General features: G+C 62.3%; 4 protein-coding genes across 4 annotated transcripts in view; 2 read left to right on the top strand and 2 right to left on the bottom strand.

Annotated features, from left to right (window-relative positions):
- Window positions 1-2,545: 2,545 nt before the first annotated feature.
- Window positions 2,546-6,875, top strand: CBX8 (chromobox 8). Its single transcript, XM_053960467.1, has 5 exons — window positions 2,546-2,641; window positions 3,098-3,141; window positions 3,313-3,378; window positions 3,477-3,543; window positions 3,707-6,875. The coding sequence occupies exons 1-5, from the start codon at window positions 2,573-2,575 to the stop codon at window positions 4,529-4,531; spliced, it is 1,071 nt and encodes a 356-aa protein (XP_053816442.1). The 5' UTR covers window positions 2,546-2,572; the 3' UTR covers window positions 4,532-6,875.
- Window positions 4,917-8,752, bottom strand: LOC128797818 (basic proline-rich protein-like). Its single transcript, XM_053960714.1, has 3 exons — window positions 8,720-8,752; window positions 6,917-7,947; window positions 4,917-4,926 (listed from the first exon to the last, which is right to left on the bottom strand). The coding sequence occupies exons 1-3, from the start codon at window positions 8,750-8,752 to the stop codon at window positions 4,917-4,919; spliced, it is 1,074 nt and encodes a 357-aa protein (XP_053816689.1).
- Window positions 8,753-11,533: 2,781 nt separating this feature from the next.
- On the bottom strand, window positions 11,534-15,535 carry CBX2 (chromobox 2). The gene is made up of 5 exons (XM_053960200.1): window positions 15,464-15,535; window positions 15,338-15,381; window positions 14,736-14,801; window positions 13,130-13,199; window positions 11,534-12,889 (listed from the first exon to the last, which is right to left on the bottom strand). The coding sequence occupies exons 1-5, from the start codon at window positions 15,533-15,535 to the stop codon at window positions 11,534-11,536; spliced, it is 1,608 nt and encodes a 535-aa protein (XP_053816175.1).
- Window positions 15,536-16,277: 742 nt separating this feature from the next.
- Window positions 16,278-22,054, top strand: part of RBFOX3 (RNA binding fox-1 homolog 3) — a 133,774-nt gene continuing 127,997 nt past the window's right edge. Inside the window, exon 1 of the mRNA XM_053960202.1 lies at window positions 16,278-16,519. The gene's annotated coding sequence lies outside the window, so the exon portion shown is untranslated. The remainder of the gene's footprint in view (window positions 16,520-22,054) is intronic.

Raw genomic sequence — 22,054 nt, 5'->3', positions numbered from 1 at the left:
CGCTGCCTCGTCCCGCACGGCTGGAGCAGCTCTGTCCCACTTCTCCTTCCGGGCCAAGACCCCCACGAGTGGCCGCAGCCCCGGCCCCGGCTCACCCACGCGCGGGGGCTTCGGGCGGTTCCCCCGCGGCGGCGGTCGCTCCGCGCTGCTTTCCCCGCTCCGTTCTCGTTTGCATCCCGCCTTCTCCCTGCCCCCCTGCACCTCAGCCGGGGCGCAGCTCCGGCGCCGCGCGGGTTCCCCGTGGGTTCCGGCGGGAGGATGGAGCTATTTCTCCGCTGATGCCCTCGTGGGAGGCAGACGGAACCTCAGCTTCTCCCCTCTGCGCCCCTACGCGTGGCCGCGGGGCTCCTCCGCGGCTCCCCGGAGCTCCGCGCAGGCGACGGGGCAAAGGCAGCTGCACAGCCGGGAGCTACGCGGTCCCTCAGGGCTCGCGTGTGGCGTCGGTACCGGGCGGCACGGCCTCGGATCCGCGGTTCCAACGTGCACCGAGGACACCGACAGCCAAGGTGCCGGGCAGACACCGACTTGCTCGGGGCTGCGGAAGCCCCACGGCCACGGCAATGGGCGCCGCTGCGCCAGCACCGGCCGTGCCGGGGGGACACGATCAGCTTCCGACCCACAGCCTCGCGCGCCCCGCCGGGCCGTGCGCCCGGTGCCGCCGGCTCTGTCTTCTACAAAGCACCTTCCCAGGAACGGGGTTCAGTGAGCCGCGTCCACGCCAATTCACGAGTCACCCCGCGACCAGCTTTAATTAACAACGGTTAATTCGACATTAACGAAAAACTTCCCGGGACGCAGCTCGCCGGCGGCCGGGAGACGGCGGAGGTTGTGCTTCCCCCCGGCCCGGCCACGCCACGCAGAACTCGCGTGTCGCGACGGCTCCCGTGGCCGCGGCGTTTCAAGCGTGGTGTGGGAGTACACGGGAGCCGCGGAGTGGGAATCTTCCGCCTCCTCCTGGGAGCGCGGTTTCACTTCGGCCGGGGGCGGCGGGAGGAGGGATCTGCCCACGGAGACCCGACACAAGACCCCCGCGTCCCGCGTGGAGCCGTGCGGGTCCAGTTGTCGGCGCTCCCGAAGCCCCACTCGTGTCCGCCGTTGGAGGTCCCTGCCCGCCCGGGTGGCGCGGCGGCAGGCGGGATCCCCGGGAAACAACGCTCCTCGGGGTGGAACAACGCCGGTGCCCTCCGGTCCCTGCGCCCCCCGGGCGGCTTCCGGGGCAAAGGGAAGGGCTCCGTAGCCCCAGCCCCAGCCCGGCGCGGCTGTGGTCTCATTCACCGGAGGGCAGGCGCGGCCGGAGCCCCGCGGCCACTCCCGCCGTGGGTTTCCCACGCGTGAGCGCGGCGGCTGCCGAGGCCCGCTGCTGGTCGGCTTCGAGCTCCTTAGCGGAGGGGAAACCGAGGTGGGGACAGGAGGGGAAGATCCACGAGAGGTTTCGTCTGGTCTCGTCCGTCGTGAACGGCGCCGCAGGAGCCCGCTCAGCACCACGCTGCGCGTCCCACTCTCGGGGCAGCTCCCAGCGGCGGCGCTGCCCACGGACACGGAAACCGCTTCACTCCGCGGGACCGGGCTGAAGGGCTGCCCGGTCCTCCCGGAGCCCCGCACCGACGGCGCGGGGGGCGGGTTCGGTCCCTGCCCACTTGCGAGAACCGGTCGCGTGGGACCTCCTGTCTCCCAGAGGCTGCATCGGTTTCCCGCGACTCGCGCGCGTCTCGATCTTCCGTGGCCGCCTCGGGGAGAAGGTGATGTGTCCCGACGCCATGCCGCGGGGCGAGAGGCAGAGCCGGAGCGGGGAGGGGGTGCGGGTACCGGCTGGCGACCTCCCCGGTACCGGCTGGCAGCCTCGCAGCGCAGCCACGTTCATACGCCAGTTTGCTGACAGATAATGCAAGAGATGCATCAAATCCCGCGTGGGGCCGCCCCGCTGGCCCCGGGTCACCTCTCCTCCCCCCTGGGAACCGCAGCCGGGGGCTGCCGGCACAACGAAACCGGCGGCCGCGGTGCCCCGTTCTGCCGGTCGTGCCCGCGTCGCCGGGAAGGATTCGCGTTCCCGAGCGGCACGCGCGACCGCGTCTGCCCGTGGACGGCTCCGCGGCACCGCGAGCTCCGCCGGTACCGCGCGGGATCGCTCCCACCCCTGACACCGCTCTCTTTGTCCGACCACCGGTAGGCGGGCCAGGCCGCGGAACCCCCCCCCCCCCCCCCCCACCACCACCATTCCGCACCGTCCGGGCGCCGCGGAACCCCCCGGCCCGTGCCGCTTCCACAAACCCCCTTTGTGCTCCGCGCCCCCTCCCGGGGCCGTCCCCCCGAGCGGGGCGTGGCGCGGAGGAGGGCGTGGCGGGGTGGGCGTGGCGGGGTGGGCGTGTCGCGCCGCCCCGCCCCGGCCCATCGGGACGCGGTTCACGTCGGCGGGCGGGGCGCGGCGGGGCCAATGCGGCGCGGGCGGAATATTCCACCCGGCTCCGGCGGCGGGGGGGGGGGGGGGGGGGGGGGCGCGGTGACGTCAGCGGGCGGAGTATTATGGTCTGGGCTGCGCCGGGGCCGCCCCTGCGCTGCGAGCGGCCGCGTAAACATGGAGCTCTCGGCCGTCGGGGAGCGCGTCTTCGCGGCCGAGGCCCTGCTCAAGCGCCGCATCCGCAAAGTAGGTACCCCCCCCCCCTCCCTCCCCTCGCCGCCCCGCCGCCCCCCCCGTGCCCCGCGCCCCGCGCCCGCTGGGGGCGGCTCTGCCTCCCGCCGCCCCCCCCCCTCCCCCCCCCCCCCCCCGCCGCGGGGCGGGCTCCGCTCCGCCGCTCCCGCCCTCCGCGCCTGGGGGGGGGGGGGGGGGGCGGTGTTCAATCCGCGCCCGGGGGGGTGTGCGTGAGAGTGAGAGCGAGATCCGCGGTATTTTTCATTGTTGCATCCCCCCCACCCCGCTCCCCACCTCGCCCCCCTCCCCTCCTCTCTGCACCCCCCCCCCCCCCCCCTCCGTGTTCCGCTCGCTGCGCGGGGCGTTGCGGGGGGACCTTTGTTGCGGGGCGGTTCGTCGCGGGTTTTCGCTCCGCGCGCATTTGTTTTACACCCACCCCCCCCCCCCCCCCCCCCCGCTTGCCGTCCGCAGGGCCGCATGGAATATCTGGTCAAATGGAAGGGCTGGTCGCAGAAGTAAGTCGCCCGTGGGGCTGCGGCAGGGGCCGGGGGGATGCTGGCTGCACCCCCCTGCTCTCCCTTTGTGCCACAACGAGAACCTTAATGCCCCCGGTTTTCATTTTATTTGTCTTGCTCCCTCCTGGCCCCTCATTCTGTTCCCTCTCTCCGTCCCGCCTTCCCCCCCAGGTACAGCACTTGGGAACCTGAGGAGAACATCCTGGATGCCCGGCTGCTCGCAGCCTTCGAGGAGAGGTACAAGGCCTTTACTAGCTGTAGCAGTTGCGCTAGTAAATATGTTGCTGTCTTGTAGCTATGCTGAATTGAAGCTTTGGTTCTTTTAACACCTCTAGGGAGCGAGAAATGGAGCTTTACGGGCCCAAAAAGCGAGGCCCCAAGCCCAAAACCTTCCTGCTAAAGGTAAGGAGGCCGCAGCCCGCGCGCGAGGGCTGCGGGCCAGAGCAGGGGTCCCTCCCCGGCCCCCTCCGAGGACGCTCCCCTCAAAGGTGGCCTCTCGTAAGTTGCAATTACACAGCCGGATGGCAGGATAATAAAGTCACCGGGTGATTTATCTTCTTTGCAGGCCCAGGCAAAAGCCAAAGCCAAAACCTATGAATTCCGCAGTGACTCTTCCAGGGGGATCCGGGTGCCGTATCCTGGCAGGTCCCCCCAGGAGCTGGGCTCCACGTCCCGGGCTAGGGAAGGACTGAGAAACATAGCCCTGGCCCCCCAGGGCAGCTCCAGCAGCAGCACCCCCAAGGCAGACGGCATCCGGGACCGGGTGATCCGCGTGGAAGAGAAACCCGGAGAGACCCCCAAAAAGAGAGGCCCAAAGCCCAGGAAGGAGCTTTACAAGGACCTTGCGGAGACCCTGGACGCCTCCAAGAGGAAACTGGGGGACCCGGGGGACAAGGTGGGGGACTACCTGAAGGCCAGGAAGATGGAGGAGGCGGCGGCGGGGGCGGCCAAGTTTGCCTCGGGACACAGCGTGATCCAGCTGGCCCGGCGGCAGGAGCCCGACCTGCCCGGCGCCCTGCCCGGCCCCAACCGCGCCGAGCCGGGGGCCGAGGCCTTCCCCCCGCGCCTGGCCAAGCACCGTGCGGACTTTCTGGACCCCAAGGGGCAGGGGGGGCTGGACCCCGGCGGGCCCAAGCTCCTGCACGGCGCCGTCGGCCCGGGGGCCGTGGGCAGCCTGTACCGCGACGGCGTGGGGGGCCCGGCGGGGCGGCCCTCGCTCATCGCCAGGATCCCTGTCTCCAGGATCCTGGGGGACCCCGAGGAGGAGTCCTGGAGCCCCTCGCTCAACAACCTGGAGAAGGTGGTGGTAACTGATGTGACCTCTAACTTTTTGACCGTCACCATCAAGGAGAGCAGCACGGACCAAGGATTCTTTAAGGAGAAGCGATGAGTTTGGTGGAGGTGGTGCTGGGGTTTTCTTCAGTCAGATCCAGACAAAAGCTTGGTAGAGCTTGGTGGGCCTCTCTTTTTTTTTTTTTTTTTTTATTGCTCCTTTTTTTTTTTTTTTTTTTCTTCCTTTTAAATTCTTTTAAATTTTTTCTTTTGTTTTTTGGTCCTGGAGAGAATTTAGAAACTGTCCTAAATTCATTAACTCATTCTTTTTTTTTTTTTTTTTTTTTTTACGTCTTACATTTCGTTGGAAAGATTATCTCTAGAGTTATATTTTCTATTAGATGTAAATATGTTATTTAAGAAAAAATGCTTATATATATATATCTATATATATATATTTCAACTCTGAGTTGTTTTATTTAAATGGAGACAACAGTGACTGCTCAGTTGCTCCTAGAAAGGACAATAAAACTGAGAACTAACGAGTTCACGCATCTGCCGCAGGAGCCGGTGTACATAACAGTGTTCATAGCTAAGTATGTGCTGGGTTTTTTTAACTATTATTTTTCATATGATGCTATGGATGGTGGAGGGGGACGTGTTGCTCCCTCGGAGGGCGAAGTGCCCGGATTTCTTGATTGTGATTTAAGGTGTTGCTTGTACAATCAAGTGTGCTGTGTCCAGGACTGTTGCCCTTGACAGTTGACGTGAGCACTTGAATTCACAGTGTTGTTGGGGATGGGGTGTTTCCAGTCTAACAAAAAAAGTTATGTTGCTACAAGGTCGGGGCGGGGAAAAGCAGAAACCCATAAAAAGGCTAAAAGTGTTGGGGTATTAACTTGAATTCCCTTTTCTTGCGGAGGAGAGGAGTTTGTGTGTGTAAGGTTCCTGAGGGGTGATACTGAAATGCACTTTAATAGAGTTGTCGTAGCAGTTGTGGGAGATGGGACTGAGCTGAGTATATCTGTTTTCATTTTGTCTGGTCGCTTGATTCTGTTCCCCCACCCACTAAAATCAAAAAACCCCAACAAAACCCCCCTCTGTTTACATTCCTGAAATGCCAGAGAGGTTGGGGAGGGAACATCTCACTGCCCTTATTTAGTTACTTTATTCTGCTACAGAAAGTGGATCGTTATTATTATTTTTATTTCCAACCACAGTTTACTTCAGACTGTTGGAAGACTCCTGATAGAGTGTTTTGTAATATCCACATCCCTGACAAATCCCAGGGTCACCTTTATGCATTCAGAGACAATAAATATTTCCCTTTCCTTAGGTGGTTAAACAATAGCCAAGAGGCGAAATATTCCCATGCGGGGCAGTCCTGCTGCCTCGGGTGGATTTTGTGCTGGATTTGCCCGTGGGATTCCTCCCAGCGCTGGGATCCGGAGCTGGGATTCCTCCCTGGCTGGGGTGGGGAGGGTCTCGGGGCTCTGGGCGAGCTGCAGCAGTCTGGCTGGGGGGGCTGGGGGTGCCCCCGCTCCGCTGCTCCCCCGGCTCGGCCACCGCCGGGCAGGGGAGGGAGCCCGGGCCCGGCTGTGGCTCGGCTGAGGGGGGAGCAGGTGGCCCCGTCCTCGCGCCTTGCTCTGGGCATCAGTCGGATGGGAAGCACAAGCCCGGCAGTGCCCGAGGGCTGGGACTGAGCCAGGGCCCCTTGTCCCCGAGCTGCTGAAGGCCCCTGGCCCAGGGAGCTCACATGGGCTCAGGGAAGGGGCTGGGCAAGGGCCATCTCTGCTGCAGGGCCCTTCTGCAGCTTCACCTTGCCCAGTTCCCTTCCCCATCCTTCTTTTGGGACCCATGAGGTGCCTGGCAGGATGCTGGATTGGCTGTGCGAAGGGAGCCATCGTGTCTGACAGTTCCCAGTTTGTTTTTCCTTTCTTCTTTATCTTTTTTTTTTTTTTTTTTTTTTTTTTTTTTTTTTTTTTTTTTTTAAAGACCTATTTTGTAAAATTGAGATTTTTTAACTTGGTTTGTACGAAGAGCCGATGCGTTGGTTCCGGTGCTGACACGGGTGTTGTTGGAGGATGAGGAGGGGGTTGAGCTGTTTGTGGTCCTGCTGCCGCCGAGGCCGGAGGATTCCTTCCCTTTGCAAAGAGCCCGGAGCCGCTCCTGCCCCGCTGGGGCTTCGCTCCGGCGCCGTGTCCGTGTGTCCGACACACCTGGAGCAAACCGTACCTGTGGGCGTATCTGTGTGTCTGTACATAGCGACGTGTACCCTGCGTGTGTGTGTGTGTGTGTGTGCGGGCGTGTGCGTGTGAATTATTTAAATCTAAGACTTGTACAAAAAACGATTTGGCTAAATCTCAGTCTCAGAAGTGAAGCTTAACTACGTGTCTTCTGCCAGCCGTGAATGTCCATATGAGACCTGCTTTTTATGTCAGTTTAAATATATACTTTGTAAATAGAAACGTGTCTGGCTTCCCTTTGTGGCCCTGGGGTGTACCTGGGAGTACCGTGGGGTGCGCTGGGGCCCCGACGGCGCGGGTGGCCCTGCAGCCCCTTCCCTGCCGGGGGACAGCCGCGCCCGTGGGGGGCTGGAGCCGGGACCCGCCGGGGCTGGGGGGCAGGCGGAGGCTCCCCGGCCGCAGATGTCGCCTGGGCTCTGGGCGCCCCCCCGGGGGTCCCGCGGTGCCCTGAGCGGGCGGCGGCGGCCGCCGTGAGCGGCTCCGGTCCGAGGAACGGCACCGGGGCCGCCGCTACGCTGCCGCCCGGTACCGGGCCGGGGCCCCGGCGCTCCGCCCTGCCGACGGGGCGGGCGGGGGCGCGGGTCGGGCCGCGGCGGCCCCTGCCCGTCGAGCCCGGCCTTTGTGTGCGAACGCGCCCAGGCGGGGGTGGGGAGGGGGCTTCATGGCTTTTTGAAACCGTGTCCTCATTAACCTCCTTTTTCTGCTCGGGCGGGTGGGGCGCGGACCCCGCGCCGCGGGAGCTGCCAGCGCCGGGAGGAGCGGGAGGAAGGGCCGCACAATGGCGCCTTTCTCCGCCGGCCCGGCGGGGGGGCCCGTTCACACGGGCCGCGGGGCCCCGCGGGCGGCCGGGGCTGGGGCCGGGCCGGGGGCGTTCGGCCGGCGGGGCTCGGCTCCCGCCCGACGGCCGCACCGACGGCAGCGCCCGGGGGCCGCCGCCCGCGCCCTTCCGCGGCCGCGCAGCGCCCTCCGCAGGCCCGCCGCGGCCCCGGTGCCCGTCCCGCTCCCGCAGGTGCGGGCGGAGGCAGCGGAGCTCCGCTCCCGGTGCAGGGGGCAGCTCCAGCCGCGGCGGAACCCGCGGCCGGGAGGGGCCGCGCCCGGCACGGAGCCCCGCAGGGAAAAGCGCCGGGGTTTCCCCGCTCCGGTTCCCCGGCTCCGTTTGCAGCCTCGCACAGCCCCAGCCCGCTGCATCCCGGGCGGGGAACGCGGCGCCGCCGAGAGGGGCCGGCCCCAGGCGGTGCCGGGGGTAGGGAGGGGACGGGAGCTCTCCCGGAGCAGTGACCACACGAGGCTGAAAAGTTTAAAAAAATATTTATTGATATGCTAGAAAAGAAGTGTGGAAAAGTCATACAAACCCCCCCCCCCACCCGACGTAACCATTTCCTAGTGTTTTCCTGCAAATAAATTAAAAGCAGCCTAGAGCTGGGGGGCTACACTAGCGTTAGTGTCCAGGAACACCGGAAAACTGCGCAAGGAACGCGGGCGAGGGGCCCGGAGGGAGCGGGGTGCTGCGTGGGGAGCTGGTCCTTCTGCCACAGCACTCATGCTTTCCCAGAGCAGTAACATCCCCGACTTTTGTTCTCAGAAAAATAAAAGCAAACAAACAGCTGCAGTTTAAAGCAATTATAAGTGTCATACAGGACCGATTTGGCTCTCTCTTTAATTAAAATGTACAAATCAGAGCACTGACTGGCACAAGTTACAGGAACAATTGTTTGTTTTCACCTATCTCAAATTTCTGTCAATAAAACCTTTCTCCTGGCTCTGGAGCCCATCAGACACAGCTCAGAAACTCAAGACAAACCAAACCCTTAAACTATCTCCATCCCTCTGTGTACTCCTGTTTTGTTTTTTTTTATTTTTTTTTTTTGGTACAAAATATATATATATAAAAATAGACTCAGTTTCTCGGGATGATGGCTGAATCGGCCACCTCTTCCAGTCCAATGGAAAACAACAAGGATGCTTAACCAGATTATGCCTGGGGAAAATATCCATTCACCATACAAATACCACAGGACTTTCCACATCGGAAACCCCTTAGAAAATGACAAGTGACAAACCTTTAATTGCCTGTCTGACACCCGGCTGAACATGCCAACCCATAGCAGCAAACTCAAAAAAAAAAACCAAAATAATAAAAAAAAAAGAATAAAAAAAAGGTAGAACTTGAATCCTAATGGTACATAACCAGGGTCTGCACCAACCAGGGGTCTTCCAACCCCTGTCCACCAAAGATTCCAGTAAATTGCTCACAGGATGTGTCTTTGGGAAGCAAACCCCAGTGGGAGCCGTGCACTCAACCCCCCCAGCTGCTGGGAGAGCCAAGACCCTAGAACAACAAGTGAGAAAGGGGCTGGGGAAGAAATGTTAGAATGAGACGGCCAGAAAAAAATCCTGGATTATCATTTTCACCATCGTTAGACCTTTGGAACTGAACCAGCTGGTGAGCGAAAGGCACAATAGCAAGTGGTGACAGCAGAGTCCTGTGCTGCTAGAGGGGAAGTGCCTGGGGATGGAGGGGGCTGCCCGGGGTTGTGTCCCCCTTGCCCGGGCAGGAGCCAGGCCCTGCAGGGAGAAACCCGTGGGAGCTGGCTCAGAGCTGCTGCGCAGCCAGCACTTCACCTGCTGTCACAGCTCATCTCCTGCCCCTCCTTGGAGCATCCTCGGATGATTTTCTCCCCCTTGGAGAAACCAATCCACACATCCTATTGCAGCAGGCAAGAGCATCCCTGCCAGGCCAGCTTCCCCTCCCGGGGCATTGCTCAGCAGGGCTCTGCACGACAGCTGGTGTCCCACTGGGGACCAGGACACCTCTCCCCATCGGTGTCACCGTGTCCCCAGGACCCTGCGGCCACCCTGCTTTGCATAGGCACAAACCTGTGGTGGGACCGGTGCCACAGACGAGGCTGAGATAAGGACGGTCCGAAAGGCACATTGTTATCAGTTTGGATTCGCAAAGGCCAAGTAGCAAACATTTGGTGTGCGGGTGAGAGCGTCACCCCCGTGCTCCCAGAGCCCTGGATTCTTCTCCCAGAGCACTGGCACCCCCAGAAAAGCACAGCACACACCGTGCCCGGGGCGCTGCTTTCTGCTGGCACAGGCCAACGCTTCCTTGGAGCTCGTTTGGCAGAGTTACAGTAGAAGGTAAACTGCACAGCCTGTGGCACTTTGGCATCACCTGAGAACGACCCCACTGCCAGCCATGACCACGGGGGGCTGCTGCCTCAGGGGGCCACAAGTACCTGCACCCCCAGTTTGGTCCCAGCACCCACACTCCCGTGCATGAAGATGCTGAGTGGCCCTGCCAGGGGCAAAGGGAAACGCCCGCCCTGGTGCCAGGTCAGTCACCTGGGGACCCTCTCAGCAGTGACCCGCTGGTCAGGTGGAGGGACGGCGGAACCACGCAGGGGAGTGGGCAGCTGCCAGCTGTTCATCGCCCCCGAGAAAAGGACTCGGCATCGACAGAAGGAAAATGACCTCAAATGCTACTAAACTCTGCCTGAACTGCTGCTAATTTTGGCTTCTAGGAGAAATCTGCAGTAGGGAAAACACTGCAGCGGAAAAGCCGTTAGTGGGTGTCATTACAAGCCAAAAGGAGCACCCCGGCTGCTGGCATGGCCGGGGGAAGGTGAGTGGCTGCTCAGGTGCTCTGGTTCCTTGGGCAACAGCAGCTTGAGGTACCCACTGGCCCCTCCCTCTCCTCTCCTTTCCCACCACTCCAGACCACCTATGCAGGTGACCTTGACCAACTTCTGAGCATTCTGGAGAAAACCATGGATGATCAGCGTGACTCTAACCCAGGGAGCAGCAGTCACGGGTGTCCTGGCAGTCCCAGCACCAACCTACCTGCTGCTGGAAGGGTTCACACGTTCTGCAAGGCTTAAAAAGTATTCCCCAGCTCAGTCCCTGTGAGTGCCTGGAACCTGCTGAGCAGGAGGTGGAGATGCTGGCAATGCCAGGATGAGGCAGAGGAGTGGTGTGGGGGTTCCCTGGGCTGCCCAGAAATTCACGTTCTTCTGGAAGTCAAGTCACTGCAGAGAAGCTGGTGGATCTTGCTGGCTCTCAAGGCAGGACTTTCCTCCAGCAGAAAGGAAACACCCTCCAAAAAAAGCACCTCTGCAACCTGTTCTGTTAGTGGCATCCAGGACTTAAACTATCTTAGACTGGGGTTATTTCCCTCCCTCATGAAAAAAAAAAAAAAATCCTTAAGAAAAAATGTAAACAATATTTCCCTATCAGCTGGAAACCCCAACAGAAACGCTGTGGGCTTCCCATCATTGGAAATGACCTCGCCCAGGGGGGTGGCTGGGCTGAGTGTACCCTGAAAAACCCCCAAATGCAGCTGCCCCCCACAGCCTCGAGGGCTGGGAGCAGCAGCTGCCTCATTTGGATTGACTTGCAGTTCCCCATGGCCCATAGAGAGACCCACAGGAAGCCCAGAAGAGAATCTCCCAGTCCTCTCCCGGGTGTAAGGCTGTCCCGTGGCAGCTCCACGCCCCGCTGTGTGGCCAGTGGGCTGCAGACCTTGGCATCTGCTGTTTCAAAGCAAAGAGACCTGCGTGCAGTGAAGCCTGGCTCGAAACTGGCCAGCCTGACACCCCCGGCAGCACCGGTGCCCAGAGAATGGCATCGACCACCCCACACAGGGCACGGCTCCAGAAGAGGATGGAGAGAAGCCAGGGAGGAAATCCAGGACCCGCTGGCAGTTTGGAGCGGGTTTCACTGCGTTACTGGTCCAGCCTTTCCAGACACGAGTTCCAGCAGGTCTCACGAGGGCTCCGCGTTTGCTTGAAGAAAAAAACACCTGACGGAAGAGCTGGGCAAAGGTGAGGGTGAGGCTGAAGGACCCTCTCCCTCCTCTTACGCTCCTGGGCTCAGTATTGCCGCAGGTTGAAAAACCCGACGCTGGTGGGGGACTCCTTGACCGTCACTGTGATCAGGTTAGCGGTGACATCGGTGACAAACACGTGCTCAATCAGGCTGCGGGTGGGTTTCCAGTCCTGGCTGGTCTGGATGGAGACAGACGTGTTCTGACCCACACCTGGGAGGGAGGCTGAATCCCGGTCCGAATCCGAGCTGGTGTCCTCGCCTGTGCTCGCTTCGGACAGGGCGGAGGCTTTGCGGCTCTCCGTGGCCGCGTGTCCCTCTGGAGCGCCAGCTGAGCCACCTTTGGCCGAGTCCCTGTCACCTGCCCGGTGTGTCTGCTTCTTGCTCTTGCCTCCGTCCCCCCCCGGGAGCGCAGCAGCGCTGGCAGCGTTCAGCCCAGCCCCTGCTGCGCCGCCCTTGGCACCGCCGCCGCCCTTGGCACCGGCACCGGCCGTGCTGCCGCCAGAGCCCTTGGCCAGGGAGCCGCAGAGGTGCCGGGGCAGGCTGCTCCCGCTGGCCGTGCTCGGCCCGTTTTTGACACTCTGCAGGTTCAGAGCCTGGAGGTTCAGCTCCTGGCTGGAGGCTGCCTGGATGCTGGCCCCAGATGAGCCGGAGGGCGTCTTGCTGCCGTTGGGCAGCATCTGGCCTCCAGCAGCAAACCCCAATTTCTGGTCCCCTCCGGCGCTGCTGCCGGAAGCCTTTGCAGTTTTGGGTCCCTGCGCGTTCAGCCCCAGCTCCCCAGAGCCTTTCTGGCTCCTCATTTTCAAGTCCAGCCCTAAGCTGCCCTTGCTGGCTGCCTGTGCCTTCAGCGCCAGCCTGCCCAGGGCCGAGCTCTCGGCCGCGGTCTGGCTTTGGGACATCCTGTTCATGTAGTGCACGATGGAGCTCTGCCAGCTGATGGCCTGGCTGGGGCTCGCCGAGCCGCTCTTCATCATGTTGGGCAGGTTTTCCACTGATGACCCCGCTGAGCTGAGCCCAGCCAAGGCGCCCGGGGGATCCTTCAGCATTGCCATGCCTGAGCCCTGCGTGCCGTGCTGCGGCTGCAGCTTCCCCACCAGCTTGGCACTGCCCCCCACCTCCTTCCGGGACGTTTTCAGCACCTTTGTTAGGTTCACAGTCCTTCGAGCTGCCTTCTGCTCCGGGGGAAGAGGTTTCCGGCCACGCTTCTTCCTGGAAGCATCTTTCATGTCGGGCTTGGCCACCAGGATCTGAGCTTTCTTCTGCGGCACCGGGTGCGTCTCTCTGCTGCGGGGACCTCTCTTTGCTTCCAGATCACTTTCATCCTCTTCCTCGGAGGAGGAGGAAGAGGAGGATGTGGAGGAAGAGGAGCTACTCGACTTAGCTTTCGCAGGCATCTCTGGTTCCTGCAAAGCAGCAGAGACAGGGAGAGTTAACAGCAATGACCAAGGAATGGTTATGGGCACTACAAACCCTCCAGGGTGGCCTGGCCAGGGGCCTCAGACACACCCAGGCTCTCTCTCCATGTAGCTGATCTTCAGGGATCCATCAGCTGATGAGCTGTGTGCTCGAGGCCACCCCCAAAACCCCGGTGCCCCCCAAGGGCAGAGCCCCTCCAGAGCTGCCCCACCACCGCTGGGACTCACCACGTTCTTCCTGGGCCTGCCCCGGGGCCGCTTGCCCCTCTTCCGATTCTGCACTTCTTTGTCGTGTTCCCTGGAGGAAACAAGGATTAGGGACGATGTTTACAGGGAAGAAGAAAACATCTGGGGGAACTGAGGCAGCCAGGTAGTGACCGGAGAGCATCCCTGTCTGCACCAGCAACATCCCTGCAGCTTCCAGCAGTCAGTGATGGACCACGTGGTGTTACCCTTCCTAAACCTGCGCCTTTTCCAGCTCCTGGTGAGATTTGCCGTTTTTCTGGCACAAGGGGATCGGGCAAAGGGAAGGATCTGCCCCCAGCCCTGCTAAGCCTTGCTTTGGTTATGCTCCTGCTGTGCTGAGCTTCCATGCTGAGTGTGGGAGAAGCAAACGCATTCCCTGGAAGCTCAGCGAGTCCCCTCCTTTGCTGGACTCCTTCCACCTCTCCTGCACCTCCTGCTCTGGCCATGGTGGCCCAGGCTGGGATGTTTCAGGTCACTGCACTCGTTTCCTAGTTCTGTTTAGATGGGATGGTGTTTAGATGTAACACATCCAGCTGATTAAATGCCATCCTGTCTGCACTCAACACCAGATCCTATTCTTGAAAAAAAAAAAGGATCCAGAAACCAAGCATAATTGAATCCTATCATAAACTTTAATGATTCTTATTATTACTATGTCAAAGTACTTGGCAGCACTAAGTACTGCCATAGCCAGCTGGCCACCCCTCTGCTCCGTGAGTGACTCCTGGGGTGCAGTGGCTGTGGAACCACTGCTGTTCTCAGCCTGGCTCCAGGCAGGAGTGTGGACCTGACAGGACAGACACCATTTTGTTCTGCCATCCAGGTTGCTCAGCCTGGAGAAGGCTCTAGGGAGACTTCAGAGCATCTTCCAATACTTAAAGAGGCTCCAAGAGACCTGGAGAGGGACTTTGGGCAAGGGCCTGGAGTGACAGGACACAGGAAATGGCTTCCAACTGACTGAGGGCAGGGTTAGATGGGGTATTAAGAAGAAATTCTTCCCCGTGAGGGTGGTGAGGCCCTGGCACAGGCTGCCCAAAGCAGCTGTGGCTGCCCCATCCATGGTAATGTCTAAGGCCAGGTTGGACAGGACTTGGAGCAACCTGGGATAGTGGAAATGATGGGGTGGATCGGGAAGAACTTTAAGATCCTTCCTAATCCAAACCATTCTCTACGATTTCCTCACAGATATTATTTCCCTCACCCTCCCAGAGCTTCGCCCTCCACAAGTTTGCTTTAATGCCTCACAAGCCCAGGCACCACCTCCCCCCAGGGGTCTGCGACCACCCCCCAAGCACAGCCAAGGTCCCTGAGCCCTGGATGGGGACAGGTCTGTGCCAGGCACTGCCCCACTCCCCTGGTGCACCCAGAGCTCTGCTGGGCCATAAACCCTCGGCGTCTGTCTGGCCGGGGCAGAGCCGTCCTAGGTAGACCTGGACCGACCGTGACTCCGGGGACAAACAAAAGGGCCTGGCCACAAAGGGCCCCGCCAGCTCCAGGCTGTTGTTTCCAACGGCTTCCACCACACGTGCAGCCAATTAGAAGTTAATTGACTTTACAGTTTGCTTAGAAACATTTAGAGTTTGCTCACTTCTTTTGGAAAGCCAGGAGCAGCCGGGGGTCCAGGATGTTCTCCTCAGGCTCCCAGCTGTTGTGCCTGCAACAGAGGACACGGACCGGGTGAGAGCAGGGGGCCGGACCCCCCCCCCCGCACCCTTCCGGCACCGGGGGCTTCACCCAGGGACACCCGGGGCTGGCACGGACCGGGGCACGCTGGTACCGGGGGCCGGCACAGCCGGGGGGCGGGCAGGGGAGAGGGGCCGGGGGAGGGAGATCGGGAAGGGGGCGGCCACGCCGCCGCGGGGCGAGGCGAGCCCCGCGCATCCCCGGGGAGCTCCGGTTTCAGCAGAGCGGGCGAGGGGCGCGGGGCCGCCACAGCCGGGGGGGGGGGGGTGCGGCGACTCCGGGGGGGGCTGCACCGGCCCGGGGGTGGGGGGGAGCGGAGCCCCACGCCGTGGCGGGGAGGGCCCGGCCGCGGCCGCGCTTATTTGTAAACAAAAGGAGCGGCACGACCCAAACAAAAGCGGCCGGCCGGGCGGAACCCGCGCCCCGCACCGCGCCGCATGGTTCCGCGATCCGCGCAGCCCCGCACCGCGCCCCGCACCGCTCCACGCCCCGCACCGCCCCGCTCACTTGGAGGACCAGCCTCGCCACTTGACCAGGTACTCCAGCTTGCCCTGCGGAGAGAGACGGGAGAGGGGCGTTAGCGGCGGCCGGGGGTGCGGGGAGAGCAGGGGGTGCGGGGGCGGCGGGTCCCACCTTGCGGAGCCGCTTGCTGAGGATGCACTCGGCGGCGAAGACCTGCTCTCCCACGCTGCTCAGCTCCTCCATGGCCCCGGCCCCGCGCACACCCCCGCGCACTCACACACAAGGGGAGCCCCCGGGCGCGCCCCCGACGGCGGCCGCGCGCGCTCCGACCCCCCCAGATCCACGCGCGCCCCCCGGCACAATACGGCGGAGGGGCGGGCGGGGGGTCCCCAAATTCCCCGCCGGCCAATGGGGAGCAGGGGGCGGGGCGATCCGGCGTGGGGGGTGGGGGGAGGCATTGTCTGTGTGCGACCCCTCCTCTTCCTCCCGCGCGGGGGCGGCCGCAGCCCGGCCGGAGCGGGGACAATGGGGTGGCCCGGACCGGGGCTTTGTTCGCCCAGGCGGCGCAGGGGGCTTTCCCGGCCGGTCCGCGGGGGATCCCCCCGGTCCGACCCCGCGAGGGGTTCCTGCCGCGAGGACCCGGGCTCCGAGTCCCCCGCCCGGGGTCCCTGCTGGGGACAAAGCACCCCGGGGCTGGGGCAGCCAGCGCCGGTCCCCGCCGGTCCCCGCCGGGCCGGAACAGGCGGCGGCAGCAGCAGCAGCAGCAGCAGCGGCGCGTTTTAGTTCTAAAATAGTTGATTATAATAGAATAAAAGATTTCCCAGGGAGGGTGGGCCGGTTGTGACCCTCGCGCGGTGCCGGCTCGCAGCTCGGTACCGCGCGGCCCGCGATCCCTCCCGAGCCGCACTACCGGGGGTGCGGCGGCACCGCACGCACCGAGGCGTGCAGGGCTGCGCGAGGAGCTGCTGCACGGCGGTTGTGCGCTGTGGGCGTGGAAGGATGAAATATGGTGCTTTACAGGCATGGAAGAAGATGAGTCAGCACCTCAGGGAGTTCTCCTCCGCGGGCCCGGAGCCTGCCGTTAACCGTGCGGGAGCCGCAGGGATATGAATTGCCGTCGCCCCGGCGCCTGGGTGCCCGCGGCGCGCAGGGACTGAGCAGGAGCCGGACGGGCCATGGGGTGTCCTGCGTGGGGCCTCGCCCGCACCCCGGGCACTGCCGTCTCCGGTAAGCGATGCCGGGTTTAGCGACGCGGGGTTTAGCGGTGCCGGGTTTAGGAAAGCATTTGGAGCGGCAGCGGGTGCGTTGGGCTGTCCCCGCTGCGGGGGGAATGTCACCACGGGGGACCCTCTGTGCGAGGCAGTGAGACTGGACGCTTTGTCAGGGAGCGGGACTGACTCGGGCGCTGCGGGATGTGGACGTGCCTGGGGTGCTGGGTCGATGCCAGGGGGCTCTCCTGGGTCGGGCGCTGTCACCTTGCATTGTTTTCTTTGACAATTACCGTGGCCGTTCGCTGATGAGAGGAGCTGTGGGAGCGTTTTTTTAGCCGAAGGTGACACAGAATCGTAACAGCGCCGCACTTTTTGTTTGAGTTCATTTACCTTCTGCCAGCTCGGCTCTTTGTGTGCGACACCTCCGAGATTTTAGAAAGAGCCCTGTGTGACCTTCCCGAGCCGTGTGCCTGAGCTGTGCGCAGCCATCCCGGCGCTGTGGGTGCAGCCCAAGGGACGAGGAGCCGTGGGGCTCTCCTGGCTGCAGGGATTCGCCTCTGAGAGACGGCTCCTGTTGGGAAAGAGCCCTGATTTGGGTGATGCTGGGTGAGCTCCTCTCGCAGCCGCCCCTCAGTGCTCTTGTTCCTGCGCTCCCCATGTGGATGCAGGGCTGGGGTCCCTGTTCTCTCCCTTCCTGGGGCCAAGAAGGGGAGGCCGAGTGAGTGGAGAGGCTCCATCCGCTGTCTGCTGGGCTGCCGAGGGGCTGGGGCTCAGAAGTGGGAGCAGCCCTTGACATTTGTGTCTCCTTTAGGGACCACAGCGTTTGTGGGGCTGTGCCATCAGCACTGTCCCTGGTCCCTTGTGGGGACTCTGAATGATCCCTAATGCTGCTCAGCCCCCATGCCACACGTCCTGTTCCTGCTGAGGGTGGAAAGGACCGTGCTGCTCCCCGGGCTGGAAATCTCCTTTCTTCTCCCAGGGGTTTACTGAAAACTGGTCCAGGGCAGTCCCTGGGCTGCCGTGGGCTCCGTGCCTCTTACCCCTGGCAGAGTGGGGTAACCCAGGGCTTCTGGGATGTCTTGGTCAGCCAGAGGAGACCATCCCAGCCCTGGAGCTTCCCTGGGCACTGCTGGCCAGAGCTGCCGCAGGGGCTGCTGAGTGGGGTAGAACGAGATGCTCCCCTGCTGCTGCCAAAGCTGTGGCTCCACCTGCGAGTGCCTTTTTGATGAATTCCGTGTTTCCCATCCCTGACAGGGGCTTCACCTTCCTGGAGAAACTCACTGAATAACTTGGCCCCACGCTCCCACCAGGCAAAGTGACGGCGGGGCCAATAAATTCACCAATCACCGTGAAAACCGTCGTCATCTTAAAAATGAGAGTCGAACTAATCTGAACTAATCTGATGGACCATGATTTTGTAGCTTTTCCCAAGTACGCCAGGCATCCCAGGAATGCCGTGCGTCCTGTGTTGTGTCTGTAGCAGGGGCTGGCAGGCTGAAGTGGGGGTTTGGTGGCGAAGGAAGGGATGGGGATGATCCCAGTCCCCTTTGCGTGCTGGGGGGAAAAGGGCTGTGCTGCTCCCCGGACTGGAAATCTGTGTTCTGGACCCGGGGGTTTACTGGGAATAGTTCAGGTCACCCCTGAGCTGCTGTGGGCTCGGTGCTCTCTGCCCATCCTGCCAGGCTGAGGGAGGGACACGGCCGCTTCCCGGGGCCTTGCGCAGCAGGGAGCCCTGGCCTGGTGCAGGGTGGGGGTCAAGGTGCGGGGGGATCCAGGCCGTGGGTGTTCCCACAGGGGCCCTGGCCTCTGTGTTGGTGCTGGACCCCCCAAATCAGATGCATCGCAGGGGTGCCCCGTTCCCTGCAGCGCCGCGGGGCCCCCATGGCAGTGGTGACGGGGGTGCCTGAGGGGGTGCGGGATGTCCCTGACTCCAGAGGGTGAGGCTGGGGCCAGCCCAGGGAACTGCCGGGCCACGGTGGCCATGTTTGTTGTGGGCAAATGGTGGCTGTTTTGCCCAAGGCATCAGCCAATCAAAGCACAGAGATCTGCATCTCATTTGGGTACTGCAGCCGGGTATGGAGCTGTGCCGCTTCCAGGATGGGGTGGCGAGGGACCGCGTCGTGAATGGGTCCTGTGGCCCTGTGCGGGAGTCAGAGGGGCGCGTGCCACCCCCAGACCAGGCATTTTGGGAGGCAGCAGTGTCCCCACACACCGTGTGCCATAAATAAATACGTGTCCTTGTATGTTTGTTGTTATGTTCCCATCCCGGAGTGGCCGGGACCCCTGGGCAGCGAGCAGCTTCCCAGTGCAGGAAAAAGAAAAGGAAGCAAATGGTGTGGAAATGCATGGCAAATTGGGATGCAATACACAGCGGGGCTCTCCCTGCTGCCTGACCCCCAGCCCGGGGAGGGGGGCGGTGGGGAATGAATTACGTGGGGATGGGAGGGAGGGCGGGAGGAGACGCGGGGATCCGGCAGCCACTGTGTCCGAGCAAGGCCAGGCTGGGCTTTGGCCTCTGTCATCGGGAAATGTTCGGTGAAAATGTCCCACACTGCCAATGCACAAGGTGTGAGGAGCAACGGGAAGGGCTGGAAAGGCTCCAAGGAGATGCAAAATGCGACGGTTCTGGGTTTTCCTTGCTGAGCTAGAGACGGCTCCTGGGCTGGGGAGCAGGGAGCAGGAGCCGGTTTAGGTTCTGTGTGTGTGAGGGGTTAAAACTCGCACCCAGAGCAGGGAGGATCCGTCTCATCTCTCTGGCCTGGGACATGGAAGCGTCCCTCAGCCCGGGGCATGTGGTCAGGGGCAGGAGGGGATCGTGACATTCCGGTGTGTGTCGTGGATCTCCAGGGCGTCCCTTGAAGCGCCCCTGTGCGTGGTGGAGCAGCCAGAGCTGCAGCGGGTGCTGGGGAGCGCCCCGGCCCGGCGGGTGCTTCCCCGGCTTTGTCCCTCAGGACGAGGAGCGGATCCCTCTCCCGGGAGCCACCGGGCCACTGGATGGCCCCGGGGCAGCGGCCGGCGCTGGGCGAGGGGCTGGTGCCTGCGGGCGCCGCGGGTTCGGGGAGATGCTCCGGGCCGGGCTTTTACCGGGAGCCGCTTTCCCCGCCCGTGCCGGGAGCTCCGGGGCGCCGAGCGCGGCTCGGGAGCCCTCGGCCGCCGGCTGCCGGTACTGCACCGGGACACCGGGACACCGGGACATTGGGACACCGGGACACCGGCACACCGGGACACCGGCAGGGCGGGGGGCAGCGGGAGATGGGTACGGGGGCATGGAGGAACAGGACCAGCTCTCGGGCCAGGCAGGGGGATCCCCCAGCTCCCGCGTGCTCAGAATCCCGGGGCTCGCGGGTGGCCCGTGCTGGAAATGCGGCTGCATCAAGTACCGTGACCAGTGTGCTACATCCGGCCACCCCGAGTGGGAGCAGCCCCACCGAGGTGGGTCTCGTGGCAATCCCTGTGACTGGAGGGCGGTGGAAACCTTCCTGCAGGGATGTGTCAGGGTTCAGCCTTTCTCCAGGATGGTCTCTTTCTCACCATGGATTTTTCTGGCAGAGCTCTGTCTCACCCAAATGCTGCTGGTTGAGTGAGGAACTCAATTCCTGCTCCCAGCTGAGGGAAAATCAGCTCTCAGATGAGGATTTGTGTCAGGAGGTTGGTCACTACAAACTCCACGTTCCCTGTGTGGGTCTGGGAACAGACTGGGACCAGCCCTATGAGCACTGAGGCTTCTCAGTACTTAAAGGCTTATAAAAAAAGAGGGAGGGTGGCATTTTACATGGGCAGAGAGACTGATAGGACAGGGAAGCAGTTTTAAACTCCAGAGAGGAGAGATTTAGGTTAAACGTTAGGAGGAATTCTTCCCTGTGAGGTGCTGAGGCCCTGGCACAGGTACCCAGAGCAGCTGGGGCTGCCCCTGGATCCCTGGCAGTGCCCAAGGCCAGGCTGGACAGGGCTGGGAGCAGCCTGGGACAGTGGAAGGTGTCCCTGCCATGGCAGGGGTGACACTGGGTGGGCTTTAAGGTCCCTTCCAACCTAAGCCATTCCGTGGGTTTGTGATCCTGCTCTGTACCTGCTGGGCATGAGGACAGTCAGAGCCCGGTACCAGTGGGTTCTGAGCTCTGCAGGCTCTGCCAGGCTCTCCAGGATGCCAGCAGAGCCGGCTGCCCCTGCCCTAGGACGTGCGTGGCTGTGCTGACCTGCAGGGCAAGCCCCAAGGTCACCAGCAGGAGAACTGGGAAGGTTTCCGTGCACACTCTTATCATCAGCACCATTTTCAACGGCGTGCACAGCGCTGGCCACGCTCCCCTTTCAGAGCCTCCCTGCTGCTGCCGCTGCCCTGACCCCCACCCCAGCACAGTTTCAAGCCAAACATTTTCTTCCTGTTTTTCTGAGGGTGCGGCTCTTGTTTCATCTCGTTGGGTGAAGCCGATGCAGCGAGCGAGTCTCTATGGCAACAGATGTTTATCGAGCCCCTGAGATGAGGCACAGGGCTGGGGAAAGGCACCACAGCATCTGGGAGGGGTCTGGGGGTGCTGGAATGCCGCGCTGGAAGGGCTGGAGTGGGGGCTGCTGGACGGGAGGGGTCTTGCTCCCTGTCCTCTAAGCCCCAGCCTGGCTGAGGGACCCTGGGCTGCTTCCTGCAGAGGGAGGTTTGGATTTGTACAGGGGATTTTGCCTCAGCCCTGCTGGGGAGAGGTCCCGGGAGCCTGGCACAACCAGCCCAGGCTGTGCCCCCTCCTGCTCAGGAATCACAGGGCTGTTTGCTGTGAGCTGGGGGGTCCTGGCCCTGGCACTGCCACGTTCCCAGTCTCCAAATTACATCAACGCCTCTCCCAGAGCTCCCAGGAGCTGGCTCGGCTGCACTCGGGGCAGGTCTCAGCAGCTCTGCCGTGGAGCAGTGCAGCCAGGCCCATCCTGCCTGCAGCTTTGCTGCTCAGGGGTGCACAGGTGGCATTTCCCGCTTTTGTCCACAGCCACAAAGCACAGAAAGACAAGCAGGATGCTGCTGGAAGGGCTCTTGGGGCAGGAGCTGGGGGTGCTGAGTGGCTTTGGGACACTTCGGAGGTTTCGGGGCTGGGGGTGCCTCGGCCAGCCCTGCACTGTGGCCAGCAGGGACCAACGGGGCCTCTCTGTGTCCTCTGCAGGTCCAGGCTGAGCGGGTCCACCCTGGGTGGGGCCTGGCGCCTTTCGGGGGAGGCTCCCAGCTCTGAACTCAATGTTAATTAGGTTCTTTATTCAATATGTATCAGCTGTCTCTGCTCCGAACCCACCCTGAGCTGTTCTGCCTGCCGCTTTTGGGGTGATGCAAACACGGGGTGACCGAGCCAGGCTGGACGCCAGTGCCACCTTCCACAGCAGTGTGTCCTGGTGTCCCCCCAGAGCCTGGGAGAGGCTTCTCCTCCGGGGACTCAGCATGCCGGGGGAGCGTGGGTCAGTAATTTAGAGAGGTTTTGGGAATTCTGTCCCATTCCCTGAGCCTGGGACTGGTTGTCTTCGTGATCCATGTCCTTTTCCATCTTGCCATGTGTTCTGGTAGATGTTAGGAATAGAGTTG

This window comes from Vidua chalybeata, chromosome 19 (genome assembly GCF_026979565.1).
Source record: "Vidua chalybeata isolate OUT-0048 chromosome 19, bVidCha1 merged haplotype, whole genome shotgun sequence".
NCBI classification, from domain to species: domain Eukaryota; kingdom Metazoa; phylum Chordata; class Aves; order Passeriformes; family Viduidae; genus Vidua; species Vidua chalybeata.
Note: the sequence above shows the minus strand (reverse complement) of the source record. Positions and strands in the feature narration are given on the sequence as shown.

Coding starts and splice junctions, on each gene's coding strand:
- CBX8 (XM_053960467.1), top strand. CDS start 2,573: ATGGAGCTCTCGGCCGTCGGGGAGCGCGTCTTCGCGGCCGAGGCCCTG. Junction 3,379..3,476: donor CTCGCAGCCTTCGAGGAGAG/GTACAAGGCCTT, acceptor TAACACCTCTAG/GGAGCGAGAAATGGAGCTTT. Junction 3,544..3,706: donor CCAAAACCTTCCTGCTAAAG/GTAAGGAGGCCG, acceptor TCTTCTTTGCAG/GCCCAGGCAAAAGCCAAAGC.
- LOC128797818 (XM_053960714.1), bottom strand. CDS start 8,752: ATGTTCAGCCGGGTGTCAGACAGGCAATTAAAG. Junction 7,948..8,719: donor TGTCAGACAGGCAATTAAAG/GTTTGTCACTTG, acceptor TAAACTTTTCAG/CCTCGTGTGGTCACTGCTCC.
- CBX2 (XM_053960200.1), bottom strand. CDS start 15,535: ATGGAGGAGCTGAGCAGCGTGGGAGAGCAGGTCTTCGCCGCCGAGTGC. Junction 13,200..14,735: donor CTCCTGGCTTTCCAAAAGAA/GTGAGCAAACTC, acceptor TGTTTCCTCCAG/GGAACACGACAAAGAAGTGC. Junction 12,890..13,129: donor GCAGGCCCAGGAAGAACGTG/GTGAGTCCCAGC, acceptor GCTGCTTTGCAG/GAACCAGAGATGCCTGCGAA.